This window comes from Eimeria tenella, genomic scaffold, assembly GCF_000499545.2.
Source record: "Eimeria tenella Houghton genomic scaffold, Eth_scaff11, whole genome shotgun sequence".
NCBI classification, from domain to species: Eukaryota; Apicomplexa; class Conoidasida; order Eucoccidiorida; family Eimeriidae; genus Eimeria; species Eimeria tenella.
The window spans coordinates 310,526-324,751 of NW_013541474.1; the positions used below are offsets into that span (position 1 = coordinate 310,526).

The 14,226-nt window shown below is 47.4% G+C and overlaps 4 protein-coding genes across 4 annotated transcripts in view; 2 read left to right on the forward strand and 2 right to left on the reverse strand.

Moving 5' to 3' along the window:
* Window positions 1-140: 140 nt before the first annotated feature.
* ETH_00030920 (uncharacterized protein) lies at window positions 141-4,336 on the forward strand (the record flags this gene model as incomplete). Its single annotated transcript, XM_013372872.1, has 6 exons — window positions 141-926; window positions 1,166-1,212; window positions 2,181-2,445; window positions 2,712-2,870; window positions 3,763-4,158; window positions 4,283-4,336. 6 exons carry the CDS (start codon window positions 141-143, stop codon window positions 4,334-4,336), a joined length of 1,707 nt encoding a protein of 568 aa, XP_013228326.1.
* Window positions 4,337-4,493: 157 nt separating this feature from the next.
* Window positions 4,494-4,952, reverse strand: ETH_00030925 (uncharacterized protein; the record flags this gene model as incomplete). The annotated part of the gene is made up of 1 exon (XM_013372873.1): window positions 4,494-4,952. One exon carries the CDS (start codon window positions 4,950-4,952, stop codon window positions 4,494-4,496), a length of 459 nt encoding a protein of 152 aa, XP_013228327.1.
* A 1,319-nt stretch (window positions 4,953-6,271) lies between these two features.
* ETH_00030930 (uncharacterized protein) lies at window positions 6,272-7,978 on the reverse strand (the record flags this gene model as incomplete). The annotated part of the gene is made up of 1 exon (XM_013372874.1): window positions 6,272-7,978. One exon carries the CDS (start codon window positions 7,976-7,978, stop codon window positions 6,272-6,274), a length of 1,707 nt encoding a protein of 568 aa, XP_013228328.1.
* Window positions 7,979-13,110: 5,132 nt separating this feature from the next.
* Window positions 13,111-14,226, forward strand: part of ETH_00030935 (uncharacterized protein) — a gene marked incomplete at both ends in the record, with an annotated part of 4,480 nt that continues 3,364 nt past the window's right edge. Inside the window, 3 exons of the mRNA XM_013372875.1 lie at window positions 13,111-13,113; window positions 13,463-13,518; window positions 13,786-14,028. Coding sequence (XP_013228329.1) covers window positions 13,111-13,113; window positions 13,463-13,518; window positions 13,786-14,028 — 302 coding nt within the window. The remainder of the gene's footprint in view (window positions 13,114-13,462; window positions 13,519-13,785; window positions 14,029-14,226) is intronic.

The following is a 14,226-nucleotide window of genomic DNA, read 5'->3' on the forward strand; positions in this document are numbered from 1 at the left end:
TGGGGCCCCTGTACAGTGTGTCTCTGGAGCAGAAAGCAGATGAGTGCAGCGGCTGCGGCGCTAAGTTTCAGGTGAGTTTCTAAACCCTAAACCCTAAACCCTAAACCCTAAACCCTAAGGGCTGATGGGGGCCCCCTTTGATGGCGGGTTGCTGCATTCAGGGCAATGCGCCCGGCGCCCCAGGGTATTTGCCGCCTCATCTGTTCCTGCAGCAGCAGCAGCAACAGAAGCAGCAGCAGCAGCAGCAGCAGCGTCGCTTAATAAGGGGAGCCCCACCAGCAGCAGCAGCAGCAACAACAGACCTTGCTGCTGCTGCTGCTGCCGCCACTCGCTTGGAAAAGCACCGGGAGCACTTCTCAGCAGCAGCAGCAGCACGAAAAGCAGCGAAAACTGAGCTCGCTGCTGCTGCTGCTGCTGCTGATCCTGCTGCTGCTGCTGATCATGAGTACGAAGTCTCTCCTGAGGTCACGAAGCTAGCAGCAGCAATTGCTGCTGCAGCACCAGCAGCAGATTTGCTGTCAGTTGAAAAGGCCCTCATAAGCCTAGCCATGCTCAACTCTGAAACTGAAGAAGAGCAGCAGCAGCAGCAGCAGCAAGAGCAGCAGCAGCAGCAAAAGCAGCAAGAGCAGCAGAAGCAACAGCAACAAAAGCAGCAAGAGCAGCACCAACAGCAGCAGCAGCAGCAGCAACGGGCGCCGCGTCGTCTGTGGCACATTGAGGGCCTTCCCGTTCTTGCTGCTGCTCCTGCTGCTGCTGCTGCGCCTACTGCTGCTGCTGCTGCTGCTGGCTGCGGACAGAAGGAAGCAAGCAGCAAATCAGGAAATGAAAAAGGAGACAGTGCCGCAGATAGCTGCAGCCGAGAAAGAGGATTCCTGTCTGCTGCTGCTGCTGCAGCACAGGAGGAGACAGAAGAGACGCAGAGAGCCGTGGGCTTGCTGCTGCTGCTGTTTTTCTTGCTGCTGCTGCTGCTTTTCTTGCTGCTGTTGCTGCTACTTTGCTGCTGCTGCTACTTTTCTTGCCGCTGTTGCTGCTTTTCTGCAGCTGCTTCTGTCAGGTGGCATCTTTTGCTGCTGCTGTTGCCTTTGTGTTGCTGTTTTTAGTTTTGCTGCTGCTGCTGCTGCTGCTGCTTGCTGCCGCAGCCCACTCTGCTGTGCATGCGCTGCAGCACTTTGAGGTTTGGAGGCAGGGGCACCTCTTCCTTAAGAAGCCTGAGTAAGGGTTTAGGCTTTAGGGTTTAGGGTTTAGGGTTTTGAGGCGCCTCGTCCTTCAAAGATTTGATTGAGGGTCTAGGGTTTAGGGTTTAGGGTTTTGAGCTCAGCTGTATAGTAGCCACTCGACTGCGGCAGGAGCAGCAGAAAAAACAGCAACGCCAACAGCAGCAGCAGCAGCAACTGCAGCAGCAGCAGCAGCAGCGGTGAGGTTTGTGTGGCACTGCTTCAGTGGGGAACGATGAGAGGCGCAGGGAGAGGGAAGCAGCAGCAGCAGCAGCAGCAGCAGCAGAAGCAGCAGCAGTTGCTGCATCACTGCGGACGAAACGGTACTGCAGCAAGAAAACAATAAACAAATAAATAAATTTATTTCAAAATTTGAATTAAATTAAAACTAAAATTAAAAATAAAAATAACTCTTTAATGTTAAATTTAATTCCAAAAAGTTATCCATTTGTTTGGTCCTAGCCGGCCGATGAGTCACGAAACTGCAGCAACAGCTGCTGCTACTGCTGCTGCCGTTGCTGCTGCTGCAACTGCTGCAGCTGCGACTGCTGCGGCTTGTGCATCGTGCTGCTGCTGCTTCTACTGCTGCTTCTGCAGGTGCATCATTGTGCTGCTGCCAGTTCTGCTGCTGCTGCTCTCACTGCTGCTGCTTGCACTGCTGCTGCAGGCGCATCATTTTGCTGCTGTTCCAGTTGCAACGTTGTGCTGCTGCTGCTGCTCCTCCTGCTGCTGGTTCTGCCGCTGCTGCTGCTGCAACATTAGGTGCTGCTGCCTGTACATCGTTTGCTGCTGCTGCAGGTGCATCATTGTGCTGCTGCTGCTGCTGCAGCCTTAGGTGCTATTGCTTTGGGTCATTTGCTGCTGCTGCTGCTGCTGCTGCTGCAGGTGCATCCTTGTGCTGCTGCTGCTGCAGCTGCTGCAACATTCGGTGCTGCTTTGCGTCATCTGCTGCTGCTGCTGCTGCAGGTGCATCATTGTGCTGCTGCTGGACCTGCTGACTCTCGAGCTGCCGGCCGAAGCAGTGAGGTGTATATACACTCCAAACCCCTTATTTGCTGCTGTCAATAAAACCGATTTGCTGCCGAAAAGTCCGCAGCAGCTCAAAGGCGGCGGCCCCGCCCACGCGCTGCAGCAAGCCGTGCTGCAGCTACTCCGCAGCAGCAGCAGCAGCAGCAGCAGCAGCAGCAGCAGGAGAGGCGGCAAGAGCCCTGTGGGGGGGAAAGTCCATCTAGTGAGAAGATAAAATCGTTTTTTCTTTTTTTCTTTTTGCTGCTTAAATGTGCTTCTTCTTTATTTGTTTATTACTTTGTCTATTATTTATTTATTTATTTATTTGTTTAGTTATTTATTTATTTATTTATTTCTTGATTTGCTGGACGCGCAACTGTTTCGTGCTGCTGCTGGTGCTGCTGCGGCGTTTGCTGGTGCAGCTTTGCATCTGCTGTTCACCTTCCCCTGCCGTTGCTGCTGCTGCTGCTGCTGCTGCTGATGCTGCAGGTGAGCAGCAAGACAGGGAGCGGGTTGGACGCATTATTTGCTGCTGCTTTCGAAGCAGCAGCAAAAACAAAAAGAGACATTTATTTGCTGGGTGCTGCAAACTGCGGAAAAAGTTCTGTTTGCAATTGGCTTATTAGGAAGTATGGCAGCACCCACAAGGTCAGCTGCTGCTGCTGCTGCTGTTGATCCTGTTGCTGCTGCTAATACTATTCTGGCTGTGGCTGCTGTTTGTGCTGCTGCGGCTGCTGCTACTGCTGCTCTTTGTGTTGCTCCTTCTGTCTGTGCTGCTGCTGCTGCTGTTTGTGCGTCTGCATTCTACCGCTGAGTGTTTTGCTGCTGGAGCTGCTGCTTCTGCTGCTGTTCATGCTGCTGCTGCTGCTGCTGCTGGCTCGCCGGGTCACTTTACTGCTGCCGTCCGCTGCTTCTCCATCTCCAATCCCTGACTATTATTTAAAACTATTATTATTATTTATTTTATTTATTTATTATTTATTTATTTATTTATTCGTTTTATTTATTTATTTATTCGTAGATGGGGGCCAAAGAAGGCGTCTCAGTGAGCTCGCAGCCAGGAACAACAGCAAAAAGAATTTTTTTGAAAATAAATAAAAAATTAAAACTTTTTGATTGTCCCGGATTTGCTTCTCCACTTTCCGTTTCGAGCTGCATGCGCCAGGTGAGAATTGCTGCTGCTGCTGCTGCTGCTGCTGCTGGAGTTGCTGCTGCTGGTGTTGCTGCTGCTGGTGTTGCTGCTGCAGGAGTGGCAGCTGTTGCCGCTGGGGCTGCCGCTGCCATGTAGGAACCGCTGCTGCTGCTGCTGGAGCAGGGACTGCTGTTGCTGCTGCTGCTAGCAGCAGCAGCAGCAGCAGCAGCAGCAGCAGCAACCCAGTTCCAGTTGCTACGGAACAAAAGCGTGCTCACTGTGCTTATTTCAATCAAAGCACATCTTCTAATTTATAAATAAATTATTTTTAATAAATTAATAAATAAAAAAATAAATAAATAAGTTTAATTAAATAATTTAATTGTGGCCAATTGCTGCTTCTTGCAGGAAGAGATTGCTGCCTATTTGGGGGCAGCGCCGCTGCACAGCAGCAGCATGCGGCTGCAGCAGCAGCAAGCAGTAGCAGCAGCAGACTTCTGCTGCATTACAAACAACAGTGCTGCTTCTGTCTTTCTGACTTTCATGATCAGCAAAAACATAAATCTCCGAATACTTGGCAAGCGCAACTTGCTGCTGCTGCAGCAGCTGCAGCAGCAGTTGCACGAGCAGCAGCAGCAGCAGCTGCTGCTGCAGCAGCAGGCGCTGCAACCAGAACAGCTGGACGGGCAGCAGCAGCAGCAGCAGCAACTGGAACAGCTGCAGCAAAACAGTGAACTGGCGCAGGGGATAACGAAGCAGCAGCAGCAACAGCACCAGCTGCAGCAGCAGCTGCAGCAGATGTGCGTCTTTGCAACATTTATAATTCATTGTATTTCATTTATTTCAATTTTAATCAAATTACAATTCTTTAATTTTATTAAATTTAAAATTAAATTTAAATTTATTTATTTATTTCTTTTTGCTGCAGTCTCGCCACGGGGCCCCACAGCAGCAGGTGGCGCTTTCAGCAGCACAAACTTGAGGTAAAAGGAAGAATTAAAATAAATAAATAAATTTAATTAATTAATTAATTTTATCTTATTTATTTACTTTTTCATTTATTATTTAAATTGTATTATTATTTATAAAAGTTGATTTCATTGTTTTCTCAACTACGAGGTGGCGCAAGCGGCGTCTTGCTACAGCTGTTTGCTGCTGTCATAGCAGCAGCAGCAGCTGCTGCTGCTGCTGCAGTAGCTGCTGCTCCTGCAGCATCTTTCAGCAGTCTCTGTTGCTGCTGCAGCAGCAACAGAGACTGCTGAAAGATGCTGGTGCTCCCGCTGCAGCTGCTGCTGCAGCAGCCGCATTTTCTGTGCTGCTGCTGCCACTGCTACTCCTGCAGCAACCCCTACTTCTGCTCCTCCTCCCACCATTGCTGCTGTTCCTACTATTACTGCTGCTGCTGCTGCTGCTGCTGTGCTGCAGCTGAAAGGCCGGGGCTGGCAGCAAGGAGCGAAAGATATTGTTTTTGCTGACCTAGGCTGGGTCACAGTCACAGCAGCTGGACCCGTCAGCTTGTCTTTGCTTCTGCCGCAACAGGTGCTGCTGCTGCTGCTGCTGCTGCTGTTGTTGTTGTTGTTCTTCGGCTGTGCAAGCATGTGCTGCTAGTTGCTGCTGCTGCTGCAGCGTGTGCTCTGTGCACCCTTGTGCCATTCCAAGTGCTGCTGCTGCTGCTGCTGCTGCTGCTATTGCGTGTTAATATCTTTTATTTCATTATTTATTTATAATTTATCATTTATTTTTATTTGTAATTTCTTTTTTGCAGATTAAATGGCGCCTTCGAGACAGTTTCATTCCGCAGCCTTTGCTGCTCTGCCCCACCCGCAGCAAAAGTGAATGGGATTCAAAAAGCAAATAATTAAATAAAATAAATAAAAATAATTAAACAATTTACTCATTTGATTTATTAATTTCAATTCTTTTTTTCGTTTTCTTCTTTTTAATCCATTTATTTAAAATGTCCGACTGCTGCTGCTGCTCTTGAGAGCAGCAGCAGCAGCAGCAGCAGCAGCCCTGCAGGTTACAGCAGAACGTGCTGCTGCTGCTGCTGCAGCAACTGTGCACGTTACCGCAGGAGTTACTGCTGCTACAGCTGTTGCAGTAGCTGTTGCAGTTGCTGCTGCAACAGCTGAGGCAGTGGCTGTTGCAGTTGCTGCTGCAACAGCTGCTGCAGCGGCAGCAGCTTTTCTTCGCGGAGACTGATCTGCTGAAGACTTGGCTAGGGTTTAGGGTTTAGGGTTTGGGCGCTCAAGCCGAGGGCCTAGGCTGTAGGGTTTCCTGAACCTCTAGCTAGGGTTTAGGGTTTAGGGTTTAGCGTCGAGGAGTTTGCGGTCTTATTCGTTGATTCCAGTTGAAAGAAAGAACGAAAAATGAGAGGCTGAGACGCTGTGGAGGGCTCCAAGCCGTAAACCCTAAACCCTAAATTAGGGTTTAGGGTTTGGGGTCTTGGGTTGGGTGTGAGCGCTTGCAAACAAACACTATCTAGAATAATCTGCATATGTCTCGATGCGAGCGGCAAACAGATAAAATAAACAAAAAGAAATAAATAAAATATTTAAATAAATAAATATTTATTTAAATGATTTTATCTTCTTTTTGTTCATTTCCTTTGTTCGGCTTCTGCAGAGACGGGGTGTACGTACAGCTGGGCTCATGACATTCATTTACACCCGAAAGACATATTTATTTATTTGAAATAGATAAATATATATGTAATATATTTATTTATTTGAAAATAAATAAATATATTTATAAATAAATAAATATAAACTCAATACAAACAAATAACAAGTGTATGGGTAGGTGCATGTACATACACTGCGCTCACAACACTGTGTACAAAGACACGCGCTGCTGCTGCTGCTGCTGTTGCAGCTGCTGCTGCTGCTGCTGCATTAAATGACACTTAGGAAACCGCTTAGACGGCTCTAGTGGAGCTGCTGCTGCGCTCATGCTCTGCTGCTCTTGTGCTGCTGCTGCTGTGTTCACGTTCGGCTGCGCGGGTGCTGCTGCTGCTGCTGATACGCTCAGCTGCTTCGGTGCTGCTGCTGCTGCTGCTGCTGCCCTCTGCTGCTTCGGTGACTCCGCTGCCGAAGAGAAGCGCGGGTGCGACGGTGGTGGTGGACGTGCTGCTGCTTCTGCTGCGGGTGCTGCTGCTGCTGCTCTCTTCTTCAGCTGCGCGGGTGCTGCTGCTGCTGCTGCCCTCTTCTTCTGCTGCGCGAGTGCTGCTGCTGCTGCTCTCTTCTTCAGCTGCTTCGGTGACGCCGCTGCCGACGAGAGTTGCTGCAATGGTGCTGGTGCTGCTGCTGCTGTGTTCTGCTGCAGTGCTGCTGCTGCGCTCGTGCTCGGCGGCCCGGGTGCTGCTGCTGCTGCGCTCCTCCTCAGCTGCTCTTGTGCTGCTGCTGCTGCTGCTTGCTGCTTCCGTGACGCCGCTGCCGACGAGAGTTGCTGCTAGTGTGGAAGCTCGTGGAGCAGCAGTGGTGGTGGTGGTGCTGCTGCTGCTGCGTTCTTCCTCCCTCTCCTCGCCTGCTTCCGTGCTGCTGCTGCGGCTGTGGGGTGCTGCAGTGCTGGTGCTGCTGCTGCTGCTGCGCTCCCTTTCGTGCTTGAGGCCCTGGCCAGCGATGTCCTCAGCTTCGTCGCTGTCGCTGTCTGCTGCTGCTGCTGCTGCTGCAGCAGAGTGCTCGGGGTGCCTCTCCTGGAACTGCTGCACCGCCTCGCGCAGCTGCTGCAGCTGCTGCTGGAAGGCCCCGCTGTGCAGCTGCTGCTGCAGCTGCTGGTCAAACTGCTTCAGCTGCTGCCCGTAGCGCCTAATGAAAGATCTAAAAGCCATCAAGACTTCACTTTCATTCATGTCGAGGGAGCTGAGTTGCTGCTGCAGTCTCTCGAGTGCATCATCTTCTGCTGCATCTGCTGCAGCAACATCGAAGATGTCGATCTCCACGAACCCGTTGCTGCTGCTGCTGCTGCTGTCGAGCTCTGCTGCTGCTGTCGACGACTGCAGGAACGCTGCTGCTGCGGTGCTCAGCCGCTCGCCGGGGGCTGCTGTCGAGGTGCTCGTGCTGCTTGCTGCTGCTGCTGGTGCTGCTGCTGCTGGGGAGTCGTCCAGCCGCTGCAGCACGCGGAACAGAGCTGCATCTTCTGTCAGAGTTCTGCTGCTGCTGCTGCTGCTGCTGGGGCGGCGCCCGCGGGACAATCCTTGGTCCTCCTCTTCTGCCCTTTCGTCAACATCTTCTTCTTGCCTGCCGCTGCTGCTGCTGCTGCTGCTGCTGCCAATGTCCTTCAGCAGCTCCTCGCGAGCCTCCGGCGTCAAAGACAGCCAAAAGGTGTTTATGCTGGAAAGAGCCACAGCAGCAAGCTCGATGGTCTCAGGCTCAGAAAGGAGAGACTCAAGAGCTGCGTCGCTGCTGCTGCTGCTGCTGCTGCTGCTGCGGCGGGGCTCGTCGCGCTCGCCGAAGGAGCCGCGCAGGCCACCAGAGCCGGCGGGACGAGCAGCAGCAAGCTCGGACCTGCCGCTGCTGCTGCTGCTGCTGCTGCCGCCTTCGGCAGCAGGGGGCGCTGCAGCGCTGCTGCTGATGGCAGCAACTGCAGCAAGCGCGCAGAGGCCCTTAAGAAGCATGGGAGCCATGGTGGAAGCTGGGCGAGGCTAGTGCAACAACTAAGAAGGCAAAATTCAGATTAATTAACTCGAAATGACTAAAACAAGAATTGTGAAGCTCTCGGCTGCAGCAAATTGGCCCAAAGAAACCGCCAGCGCCGGAAGCTCACCACTGGTGCGGGGGTGACCCGACCAGCGGTCGCCGCTGCGCGCCGCCGCGCTGCTTCTGCAAACGAGCTCGAAAGCTCTTTTTTTCCCCTTTTTCCTGCGTTTTTTCCTGCTTTCTCCCCGCAATTAAATTCAAATTCCAATAAGCTCTCCAAAGACCCCGCTATCTGGGCCCCAGTCGCGCAATCGACGCCTTTGCGGCCCGCCCGCGCCACCCAGCTGCCGCGAGGCATCGGCGGCAGTCGCACAAACGCGAAAGCAGCATGAAATAAAGATATTTCCGTGTAATTTTTGTTATAATCGAAGTGTCCACTAAATTACCTCTCAAACAAGGGGTGATGAGCCTAGATTATCTGCAGTTTCTTTATCTTTCGTGCACAGATCCGCAGCCGCCACGCGCACACAGCCAACCACCGCCGCAGCGCCATGGCTGCTCTTCTTCCGCTCATTTTTCCTCTTTTTAAAACTACAAGAAAATAATTTATAATCCTTTAACCTTTGCGCTGCAATTACGCGCAAAAAGAGCCCCGAAAAGGCGAAAATCGACATGCTCGATTTCCACCTCTCTACGTGCTCCAGGTGTACGTACACCTGAACCCGCGCCACGCACAGCTGCGCACATGGACACAACTCGAGTGTTCTTACACTTTTAAATTAATGAAAACAAATAAAGCAGCAGCAGCAGCTTGCAGGCTTCGCTGGGAGCTGCTGCAGCTTCTGCTGCTGCTGCTGCTGCTGCTGCTGCTACTGCGGCTGCTGGTAGTGCGGATGAAGCCGCCCTCATCTATGATGCTGCACCTGTTTCTGCTGCTGCTGCAGTCGTTGCAGCTGCAGCGGCAGTTGCTGCTGCTGGAGGAGGCGTCGCTGCAGCTGCTGCGGCAGCAGCTGCTGCTCCTGTACTTTACAGGAGCCACTCCTGCTGCTGCAGCTCCGTTGTTACTTGAACTGCCGCTGCTGCTGCTCGTCCCGCTGCAGCTGCTGCTGCTGTTGCTACTGTTGCTTCTCCTTCCTTTAAGAGGCCTGCCTCTTTGTGCTGCTGCTGCTAATGCTGCTGCTGCACATGTGCTGCGGCAGCAGCTGCGCTGCTGCCGCTAATCTGCAGCTGCGAGACCGCTGCTCCTGTGAAACCCTTCAACGTCAGTCGTTGTGTCCCAAGCAAGGCTTAGGGTTTAGGGTCTAGGGTCTAGGGTTTAGGGTTTAGGGTTTAGCGAGCGTTAAGGCCCCAGCCCACACAAACCCTACCTTCTAAACCCCAGACATTTAGTTCTAAGTGATAAGCCCCAGCACTAAGCCCCCATTTTTAAGGCCCTGCTCTCTCCCCAAACCCTCAGCCTTCCAAACCCTAAACCCTAAACCCTAAGCCCTAAATCCTAAACCCTCAACTATAAGCCATAAAATTTATGCACTACACCGTATTATCCTACCCCTGAACTCTAAACCGTGACTCCTTAGCCCTGGACCCTAAACCCTAAACCCTAAACCCTAAACCCTAAACCCTAAGCCCTTCTGCGTTAAGCCATGGTTTCCAGCCTTCAGAGCCGAAAATAGTTAATTTTAAATTTATAAAAAATGTTTTATTAAGTGTATATTTGATCACATGAAAATAAATAACCCGCAGATAATTCCTAAACCCTAAACCCTAAGCCCTAAACCCTAAACAAATTATGTGGACACGAACTTCACGTAGCTTGTACATTGGAGCAAACCCTAGACTCTTAACCCTAAACCTTAAACCCTAAACGCTAAGCGCTAAACCTTAAAGTCTAAACCCTAAACCCTAAACCCCAAACCCTAAACCCTAAACCCCAACACTTGTAGCTGTTTGCGTCTGCGGATGCTGCTGCAGCAGCAAATCGAAAAGAATAAAAGACACTTTTATGTACAAGATGTGCAGCAGCAAATAAAGAGGAATAAGGCTGCATGCAAAGCAGCAAATTGAGTCTGCAGCCTCTCTAGGATTATTCTGAAGAAGTAAAATAAAAAGAATTTCAATTTTGTATTTTATTTGTCGAAATTAATCCAAAATTCAAACTCAAATTAGCTGCTGCTGCTGCTGGCTGCAGGCAAATGGCGTCAGGGCTGGATTGGGGGGGTGGGGGGAAAAGTACTTCATTTAAACCATTTAAATTTTTAAATTTGAATTAAATTAATTAAAATGAAATTAAATGGACAAAGAAATGCAGGAAGATGCAGCAGCTTTTCAGGTTTAGCCCAGAGGTCACTGGCGTCGTGTGCAGAACACGGAAAGTTCGACAATGGAATTTTTCGGATTTTTTTCGAATAAATTGAACTGCAGGTGTTAAAATTTCGCATTTTAATAAATTAATTGAATTTATTTGCACAGTTGAAGGTACTAATCCGAGAAATCTGGCGATACGAGCTGCTGCCTGCTGCTCATGCTGCTGCTGCTGCTGCTGCTGCTGGTATGGCAGGACCGCAGCTGTTGTTTCTTTTCTGCCTTTTTTTCGCCCTTAATGCAAAAATAAGAAAACGAAGAATAATAAAAAAAAGATTTGTTATTTAAAACAGAATTTAAAATCGAATTCGACGGCCACGCGAAGGCGTGATCGTCGCGGTCAGCAGCCAATAGGCCGGGAATTCAGGTTTTGCCTGCTAGGATATTTTTTCTTCATTTTAGCGTTTTCTCCCGCGTAAAAGCCATTGAAATTGAAGCCAAAGAATCCTTTATATATTTACAGCATTTATAAAATGAATTCCTCGCAGACAAACGGCGAAAATGCCGTTTGCAGCTCGAGTTCGAGTTCCCAGACAGACCCGTCAACTCAGTATTTTCAGGCTTTTGCAAACCCCGCCTGGCGCGCTTCCCCCTTCATCTGCTACTGGGATCTGGAAAAGGTAATTCGGAAAATTAAATTAGAATTAAAATTAAAATAAATAAACAAATAAATGAATGGAGAGGAGAAGAAAGAAGAGCTTCTTTTGACTACTGCCCAGTCACTTATTCCAGCTTTGGAACAACTCATCCGCTGCTTCATAATTCAATTTTGTCGTTCTTTTCTCTATTTCTTCGATTCTTTGCAGTTAAATCTTCTTTCGGGCCTCCAATATATCCTATTAATCTATTTAAATAATTAAAATTGAGTTTGAATGGCTTATTTCGCTGTTTCAGTTGATCTCAAACCCGTTTGAAAAACAGGAAGTCTTCAGTATCCGTTTCTCTTGATTGCTGAAGAGCCTTTTTTTGTTTTCTTTTCAAATAAATAGTTAATTTGGCGAATTAAATCCCTTTCTTTTATTTTCGTTTCGAGTATTTCATTTTCTTCAAATTAAATCACCAATTAGCATCCATTTCGATTTCTGTTTTCAACTTTCGAACTATCGCTTTCGTTTTCCGGCTCAATAAACCACTTTTATGCATTCTTTTGGCGCGTTTTAAACGCTTTTAAGATTGTTTAATGTTTATTTTATTATTTTTGAATTTATTTCGCGTTTTTAGATCCAAAATTCTGAAATAAATGCAGAAAATATCAAATGGATTTCCCGCGCGTCTTTCCTGTCCGGAGCCCTCCGGGCCATTCGCCGGCTGCAGCGAGAATTGCAAATGGCCAGTTTGCAGGGTTTGTCTCTCCAATTAATTAATTAAATAATTAAATAATTAATTTAATTAATTAAATTGATTATTTAATTCATTAATTCCATTTATTTGTTCATTTCTTTGCTTGTTTACTCATTTAATTGCTTGCAGTATGAACTGGTGAATAGTTGGCACACTAATTAATTCAAAATTGCTTTCTTATCCGGCCAGACGATAAATTCATTTATTTATTTTACTTTCTATTTTTTTGATTCATTAATTAATTAAATTAATTAATTACTTTAATTACATTAATTAATTAATTGATTAATTTAATTAATTTATCAATTTAATTAATCTATTAATTAATCAATTAATTAATTTGAGAAACACTCAAGTCCGAAATGAAAACGAATTCAAGTCAAAAAACAAAAGTAAACTTTTAATTCTTTTTAATTCTCTTAAAACTCTTTAATTCTTTTGAATTCATTTTTAATTTATTTGAAACCTTTTTTAATTCTTTTTAAGTCTGCATAACTCATTTTAATTCATTTAAATTCATTCAAAATCGTTTTAATTCGTTTTAAATCATTCTATATTCACTTTTAAATCATTTTAAATCATTTTAAATCATTTTAAATCATTTTAAATCATTTTAAATTAACCTTTTAATTCTTTTTTTCCAAAAGGGTTTCGTTTGGCGCATTATTTTGGATGCAACAAATTGGAGGATTCGGTTTTGAGATTTGCTGCTGCTCTTTCGGGCTTTTCCGTCGTCACCATCAACTGGGACTCCGACACGTAAACCCTAAACCCTAAACCCTAAACCCTAAACCCTAAACCCTAAACCCTAAACCCTAAGCGTTACACCCTAGGGCCTAGGCCTGGAGGCCGAGGGGCGGGCTGAGGAGGCAGCGGGTAAACGAATTGTTCTTCATCAAGCGAAGCCCCAAACCCTTAACCCTAAACCCTAAACCCTAAACCCTAGGTTTTGCTGCTTCAGGCCCGCGAGGGTTTTGTACAAAATAGAGACGGCGGATTGCGCTGCTGTTATTTTCGATGATTCTTTTGAAGAAGCAAAAATTGATTCGCTGCGCGAACAAACAAAAGAAAGCAATGTCAAGGTATCCTAAACCCTAAACTCTAAACCCTAAACTAACCCTAAACCCTAGACCCTAAACCCTAAACCCTTGGGGCCAGACCCCAGACTGCTTGGAGGACGTTGACGCAGCAGATTCAGATTTGCTGAGTGCCGAGAACGGACAGCAGCTGCAAACCCTAAACCCTAAACCCTAAACCCTAAACCCTTGTTTTGCTGCAGTTTATTGCTGCTAGTCGAGTAGTTCACATTGAGGATTTGACAACAAAAGTAGAAGAAGAAGAAATGCAAAAAGAAATCAACTGTTGGCTGCAGTTAAAGGCGGAAGAACAAGAAACCCTCACAGCAGACTCGGAAAGAATGGTAAGAAACCCTAAACCCTAAACCCTAAACCCTAAAGCATAGGCCCTGTCTGCTGGGCGTCAAACCCTGCGCAGCATGCCCCAAACCCTAAACCCTAATCCAAACCCTAGGTCCCTAGCCCGCAACCCGAAGCCCCGAGTATTACACCGTAACTCCTAAACCCTAAACCCTTAACCCCAAAACAGAGTTTAAACTCTGCCGGACTTGCAAGCTTGCACTTTAGGGTATAGAGCTGCACACTAAGCCCTAAGGCCTAGGGTTTTGGGTGTAAAGGTCAAGGCTGAGCGTTCAGATTCGAGGGTTTAGGGTTTAGGGTTTAGGGTTTAGGGTTTTCTTTTTGGCTTTTCAGGTCGTATTCACTTCTGGAACCACCAACGACCCCAAAGGTGCTCGGCTTTCTTACGGGTGAGGGTTTAGGGTTTAGGGTCTAGGGTTTAGGGTTTAGCGCCTAGAGATCCCAGTAGAATGGCTAGTCGCATCTGCACTGTAGGGTTTAGGGTTTAGGGTTTACTCGCTAGCTTTGAGACACCGGCACTCAAGAAGCGCGCCTCAGCGCTGAAGCCTCAGGGTTTAGGGTTTTGCGTTAACGCTCTAGGGTCTACCGTCTAGGGTTTAGGGTTTACGGTTTAGGGTTTAGGGTTTAGGGTTTAGGGTTTAGGGTTTGTGGTTTAGGAACCTGTTGACTGCGGCGCGTTGCGTGTGGGACGCGTTGGGGGTTTTGGAAGAAGAGGAAAAACAAGAAACAAAAAAGGAAATAAAAAAAGAAATAAAAAAAGAAATAAAAAAAGAAAATAAAAAAGAAAATAAAAAAGACCTTTTTCTTTTTCTTGTAAACCCTTTTCACCACATAAACTCTTCCGTCTTCTTCGAAGCAGCTTTGCTGCGCTGCAGCAGCTCAGTGCACCTTTTGAGCAGGTGATAAAACATTTATTTAATTAATTTAATTAATTTAATTAATTTAATTATTTAATTTAATTAAATTAATTAATTTAATTTATTTGTTTTGTTTTGTTCGCCATTTGGCTTTTCAAAACACGAAAAGAGCTCTTCAACGAATCGCTTGAGCAAGTATTTTGTAAATTGGGGTTTAGGGTTTAGGGTTTAGGGTTTAGG